Below are 7,226 nucleotides of genomic sequence, written 5' to 3' on the forward strand. Positions count from 1 at the left end.
CACTGTTGATTTTCCCTTAATATATGTTTCATAACCCTCTGTTGGCATTTTCAGAATTTTGCCTAGGGTTTTCTACATCAAACTTAAATTTTATTTCATTTACTTCACTAGATAACTCCTTGTTTTACTTCAAAATTTTGACAGAATTCAATCATGGCTATAGGATACATGCAATTGTTCGAAGCCCTAAAAAGCAAAAACTCCCAATCCTGGAACTTGATCAAATCCAAAAATTCCAGAAACCTAGCCTTCCTACACCAAGTTAAATCTATTCTATGTCCTACTACATACCTTCCGTCCCGAGCCTCAAGTTTTTATTGATCAGTTATGATGTCTTCTTCGATTTGATCATCTTCTCCCCCAGACTAAGTAATTCCGGCCGCAAAGTCTTCGACCTCCTTGATGTGGCCTTCAACATTTCTTTCACTATTTTTCCTCTCCTTCAATTCCTTCAACTTCGCAAAGATATCTACAATTTCTTCTTCCTTCTCACTCAATTTCTTCTCCTTAGGGTTTCTGGTTGAGGTAGAAGAGGTAGGAGGGTTTTCAGTGGGGTTACAGTTGGGGATTTCTCCTTTTCTTTGTATGAGACCATGTCTAAGGGTGAAGAAATTTCTGGTTCTGATCTTGAATTGTGTCGAGAAATGTCTGAGGAACTAAGTGAAGTGATGATAACCATGTTTTGAGGTTTTGAGTTTATGTAGAAGCTTCGATGGTTTTTTTACGGTGAAGTTGAATTGATTTGACAGTGGAGTAATTTTGGGATGGGTGAAAGATGCCTTTTATATTAGTTGAAGAGTTGTTAAATAAATGAAGAGATAAGTGTCGTTTGGTCATTTATTGAACAAGTTCAATTTATTTCAAAATTTTAGCAGGATTCTTTAATTTAAAAACTTTCCAAAATTCGTTTTCTTTCTAAACTCAATTTATTTTAAAGATTGCATTAATTTGAACAAGGAAAACACGTATTTGGAACACGCTATATACACATATGCATTGAACATTACTAATTACATACATATTTGGGTGTTTGCGAACTAACCTCTAGGAATTCACCAACGGTGACACTTAAGCTATGTTTAACACACCATATTTGTGATGGCAATCTTTTAGCTTTAATTTGCATTATTTCAGATTTTGCCATATCTTGGAACTTCGGAAGTAATCAAGTCAGCTTGATCATCCCAAGTTTTAATCTAAATTTCTCATATCTTTCTCTGTTCAAGGGCTTTGTTAGAATATCTGCAATTTGATTTTCTGTAGGAAAAAAATTCTAACTTAATGTGCCCTTGCTCCACATTATCTTTTAAGAAATTATGCCTAATGTGGATATGTTTGACCTTTGAATGTTGAACTGGATCTTTAGAAATACAAATAGCCCTTGTATTATTACAATAAATAGGAACACATTAAAAAATAATACAAAGATCTCTAACCTATTTTTTTTTTATCCAAAACATTTGAGAGCAACAAGCTGCTGCTGCTGCTACATACTGAGCTTTAGCAGTGGACAAAGCTCTGTTTTTTGCTTCTTGGAACCCCAAGAGACTAAAAAGGGTCCTAAAAATTGTGCCATACCTGATGTGCTTTTTCTATAAACCAATCCACCTGCATAGTCAGTGTCAGTAAAACCATTTAAATCAAATGAGTCGCTTCTAGGATAGAAGAGACCCAAATTGTTAGTTCCTTTTAAGTAACGATGAATTCTCTTCACTACTTTAAGGTGAGACTCCTTTGGATTAGCTGGGAACCTGGCGCATAAACCTACACTAAAAGATATGTCAGGTTTATTGGCAGTTAAGTAGATTAGAGAACCTATCATACCTCTATACATAGTTTGATCTATACAAATTCCAGATGGATCCTCATCCAGTCTGGTAGATATTCCCATAGGAGTTTTATTTGGTTTTGCATTTTCAAGCTTGTATTTCTTCACCAGTTCCTTAATGAACTTTTGCTGATGAATCATAATACCTTCCTTAGTTTGCTTAATTTTCAAACTAAGAAAGAAGTAGAGTACTCCCATCATGCTCATTTAAAATTTCCCGCTCATAAGGTCAGCAAAATACTTGAACAAAGATTCCTTAGTTGCACCAAAGATTATATCATAAACATAAATTTGTACATCTAGAATGTCAGTTCCATTTGATTTAAAAAAAAATGTTTTATCAATTTTTCAACGTTTAAAACCATTTTCTAATAGGAACTTAGACAATATTTCATACCATGCTCTGGGAGCTTGCTTAAGACCATATTAAGCTTTATCAAGCTTGTAAACATGGTTTGGGAATTCTGGATTCTCAAATCCGGGAGGTTGTTCCACATAGACGTCTTCTTTTAATAAACCATTTAAAAAGGCACATTTAACGTCCATTTGGTACAACCTAAATTCCATATGAGTAGCAAAAGCAATAAGTAATCAAATAGCCTCTAACCTAGCTATTGGAGCAAATGTTTCCTCATAGTCTATTCCCTCTTGTTGATTGAAACCTTGTACAACCAGTCTAGCTTTATTTCTGACAATAATACCATGCTCATCTAGCTTGTTCTTGAATACCCATTTTAGCCCAATTGTCTTTTGGACACTTGGTTTATGTTCCAGATGCCAAAACTTATTTCTTTCAAATTCATTTAGCTAAGCTTGCATAGCATTAATCCAGTCAGCGTCAGTTAAAGCTTCAACATAGTTCTTAGGCTCCATGGAAGAGAGAAATGCATAAAATGCACAGAAGTTTATAAGGTGAGATCTAGTCTGAGTTCCTTTTGTAATATCACTCATGATTGCAGCTACAGGATGTGACTTCTGATGTTTCCAAGACTTAGGAGCGAAGTCCTTTATTGGATACAAACTTTCTTGATTATTGTTGACTTGAACTTCAATTGGAACTGTGTCTTGTGATCTAGATTGAACTTCTTCTAGAAATTCAGGTTGTTTGTGGTCTAAATTTTGTAGAGAAGTTCCTTGTGCATCTTCCTTGTTTTCCTATGCATTTGGTTCATTGTTTTGCTCACTTATATTTTCCTTATGCTGCTTCTCCTGTGATGTAACTTCTTCATCTTGGTCATCCTTCCTTACAAGTCCAATCTCGAAGGTGTCATCATCATTTTGTAAATCAAATATGTTTTTCAGTTTCATCAAAAATTACATGTACAAATTCTTCAACACACATTGTTCTCTTATTATAAACTCTATATGCTTTACTATTTAAGGCATAACCTAGAAATACAGCCTCATCACTTCATTCATCAAACTTTCCCAAGGTTCCTTTTACTATTGTTATGAACAAAACATTTACAACCAAAAGATCTAAAGTAAGAAATATTAGGCTTTCTCCCTTTAATGAGTTCATAGGGAGTTTTGTTGGAGATGGATCTAACAAATACTCTATTTAGAATATAGCATGTTGTATTTACTACTTCTGCCTAGAAGTTTCTAGGCAGTCTACTTGAGATCAGCATAGTCCTAGCCATGTCTTCAACGCTTCTATTCTTGCGTTCCACCACACCATTTTATTGTGGAGTTCTTGGAGCAGAGAAATTATGATCCATTCTATTTTCAGTACAGAATTCATCAAACTTGGAGTTTTCAAATTCTGTTCAATGATCTGATCTTAGATGTATTAATGTATTACCTGTTTTTCTCTTTTATTTATTCACAAATGCAACAAACTCATCAAAGTCTCATCTTTACTTACAAAAAAGTATATCTTAAATAATCATCAACAATAACCATTACATATTTCTTACCACTTCTGCTTTGGATTCTCATTGGACCATAGAGATCCTTATGTATGAGTTCCAAAAATCTTTTGGTGCTTACCATCTTTTTAGATTTGAAAGAACTTCAATTTTGTTTTCCTCTAGCACAGGCATCACAAACTTTATCATATAGGAACTTAATGTAAGGAAGTCCTTCCAATAATTAGTTTGTTAATCAGAGTAAAACTTTCTTGACCAGATCTTTTATGCCATAGCAAAGGATCATCCTCAATAACACTAAGACATGTTAAACTGCTCTTGGGAACTTTGTTAAGATCCACAATGTATGTGTTCCCTTTGCGAGTTCCTTTTAAAATTATGTTCCCATTGTTATTATGGATGATTTTAAAATTATCAGAAATAAAGCTAACTGTAGACACCCATTTGTGTCTCCCCAAAACCAAACCCGGTGAAGATTACCTTTCACATCGAATCATGAACGAATGAAGTTAAAGTGTGGAAAGTCTAGTGTTGCGGTTCATTTTTAATTCTTTTCTTTCTCTCTGTTTTTGAAAACCTATTTTATGAAAAAATCCAATCCAGTTTAGTTTGGTCCATGGCAAGGATCCAACGATATATTATAAGCCCAATTTCGATGAATAATGAGGAAGTTATGGCCAAATTACTAAACTTGGCTCGGTTTGATTTTTTATATGCGACCCAATGATCTAGAGGAGGGCCTATTATGATTTATCATTCCTAATGCAATAAGGATTGATTTTAGTCTTCTAGAAGGTTCTTTTGAATCCTTATGTGATTAGCACTGATAATTGAGTTTTAAGAGTTTTATTTAGAATAAAAGAATTGTTTTAAGGAAATTACAGTTTTACCCTTCGAACGCTTAAATTTTATCAAAATAAGAAAACGTGTGGAAAAATTGACTGCAGCGCTGCACTACAGGCTGTCGCCTGGCGACAGGCCTGGCGTTGCGGCGACACGTCTGTCGCCTGGCGATAGGATTTGTCATTTGGCGACAGGGGTGTGTTTGGCGACAACTTCGTGTTTTATTCTTTTTGAAACTTGTAGACACCCATTTGTGTCTCCCCCAAAACCAAACCTAGTGATAAGTGCCTTTCGCGTCGAATCATAATCGAATGAAGTAAAAGTGTGGAAAGTTCAGTGTTGCGGAAAGTTTTTAATTTCTTTTCTCTTCTCTCTATTTTTGAAAACTGATTTTAAGAAAACATCCAATCCAGTTTGGTTGGTCCATTATATGGGTCCAATAGTAGTGTAGTTGGATAGGGCTTGAAAAGAGCTTTCCAACGATATATTATAAGCCCAATTCCAATGAATATTGAGGAAGTTATGGCCAAATTACTGAACTGGGCCTGGTTTGAGCCTTATGTGCGGCCCAATGATCTAGACGAGGGCCTATCATAATTTATCATTCCTAATGCAATTAGGAATGGTTTTAGTCTTCTAAATTCTTCTAGAAGGTTCTTTTCGTTCCTAATTCAATTAGCATTGATAAATTGACTTTTGTTGACTTTTCAGAGTTTTAATTAAAATCAAAGAACACCTTTGAGGAAAAAAGTATGATTTTATCCTCCTGTACGACAATTTCTATCTGATTTTAAGAAAACGCGTGGGTTTCTGAGTCAGCGCCAAACGCCAGCTGTAGCGCCTGACGCTACGCTTGGCGCCTGACGCTAGCCTTGGCGTCTGGCGCCAAGCTCAGCGTTTCGCGATAATTCCTGTTTTACGCGTCAGAACTCTGTTTTTGATATTTTATCTTTTTAGCTGATTTTCTTTATAAATAACGTCGTAAAAACTCCGTTTTGATGGACTAACTCTCTTCAAGATTTTCTTGATTCTCTCTCTCTCTTTTCTAAACTAGCCTTCTCTCAAATACAAAATTTCGCATTCATTAGATCTAGATACACCTAGCCATATTCGAAGTTGCCTTCGCCCTAGACGTGAAAGGTTTAATTTCTGAGGGTTTGGTCCCAAATCTCTCTTTTAATAATTATTTAATTTAATTGTTGGTTTATTATTTTTCTTGAAGTTACTAACGTGTGTATTTTGTTATTAGAAAGAGGTACGAGGCATCAAAGTAAGTACTTTAATGGTTTTTATTGATTTTATGATGTAGAAATCATGTTTAGGATGTTCTTTTCATTCCTAGTATCATGTCTAGGGTAACTCTAATATTAAATATGATTGTTATGATGCCTTTTATGTTCTTCCTAATATTTATTCATGATAGTGTCATGTTAGGGTTAAAGCTTTGATTTTATTGTTTAGTAACATGCTAGGGTTTGTTATTCATCTTGTTAGTATCATGCCTAGGATCTTGCTATGAATATGTTTTAACATTGATATGATTATTTTAAGTATGATTATAATTGTTATAATTTATGATGATTATTTTAATTATTATGCTTTAACAAGATTTATGATTATTAATCATGATTATGATTATTTTTATGATTCATGATTATGGTTATGATTATAATTATTATTATAATTTTATGATTATTTTTATTATGTTGCTTGATATTTATTTTTATTGCTTGATCACATCTTTTATGCATGTTTAAAGGGAATTTATACTTGTAATCACGCTTAATAAGATAATTAATAATCTTGTTAGGGTTAATTTGATTATAATTCAAGTGATCGTCAATAATAGTTTATTTGTGCATTAATATTCAACCAACATAGATAAACAGGTTTAGGGTTAATCCTATTGATTGTATGTTGTCAGAAAGCGCACATGAATACGATCAGAATAAAGTAGAGGCCTATTATTAGGGCAGGTTCAATCTCTTTTAGGTTGGATTTGTACCTTCATCCCCGAACCCGATTTGGTTCAAGACCTTATGGAGTTGACGATCTCTAGGATCGTTAAGGGGTGTAACCTTCACCTCGTGAACGGTTTATAAGTTCCTAAAAAAACTTGTTGGCGACTCTTTTGCTCTATCTTATTTCCCTTTGGACGCCACCGTACTTTAGTGTATGATCATAGTGGGGTTCAAGCTAAGGGGATCAACGCTTGAAATATTCCCTACAGTTTTTGGCGACTCCACTGGGGAGGATTTCTATTTTAATTCCTGAATTTGTTTCGGCAATGATTTAGAATGAGTGGATGAGACTCGAAACGTTCTAAGTATTTCATGTGCGTAATTTTGATTAACATTATTGTTATATGCATAAAAAAGATCTCATTGGAAAGACCATCCGTAATGAGTTAAAACATAGGATTTTACACGTAGGAATTTTGAGAAAAATATTTCACAACTAGGACCGAAATAACACTGCGCGAAACTGGAAAATTTTATCGAGCACAGAAAGCTGCTAAGGCATGTAGGAATTAGCGTCAGCGAATAGAAGCTGGCGCCAGACATTTAACTGTAGCACCAGACGACAGCTCTGTCGCCAGGCACTACAGATAAATCCTGGCGCCAACCTCTGTTTGATGGCGCCAAATTCTTCCAATACCGAGCTAGAAATATGCGTTCTAATTT

At 34.5% G+C, this 7,226-nt stretch overlaps 1 protein-coding gene across 1 annotated transcript; it reads right to left on the reverse strand.

Annotated features, from left to right (window-relative positions):
* Window positions 1-365: 365 nt before the first annotated feature.
* On the reverse strand, window positions 366-2,026 carry LOC110691754 (uncharacterized mitochondrial protein AtMg00810-like). Its single transcript, XM_021868701.1, has 2 exons — window positions 1,579-2,026; window positions 366-574 (listed from the first exon to the last, which is right to left on the reverse strand). Exons 1-2 carry the CDS (start codon window positions 2,024-2,026, stop codon window positions 366-368), a joined length of 657 nt encoding a protein of 218 aa, XP_021724393.1.
* Between the last annotated feature and the right edge of the window lie 5,200 nt (window positions 2,027-7,226).

Source organism: Chenopodium quinoa, unplaced genomic scaffold (genome assembly GCF_001683475.1).
Source record: "Chenopodium quinoa cultivar QQ74 unplaced genomic scaffold, ASM168347v1, whole genome shotgun sequence".
Classification (NCBI taxonomy): Eukaryota; Viridiplantae; Streptophyta; class Magnoliopsida; order Caryophyllales; family Amaranthaceae; genus Chenopodium; species Chenopodium quinoa.

Coding starts and splice junctions, on each gene's coding strand:
- LOC110691754 (XM_021868701.1), bottom strand. CDS start 2,026: ATGGGAGTACTCTACTTCTTTCTTAGTTTGAAAATTAAGCAAACTAAG. Junction 575..1,578: donor TTATAGAAAAAGCACATCAG/GTATGGCACAAT, acceptor TACAAAGAAAAG/GAGAAATCCCCAACTGTAAC.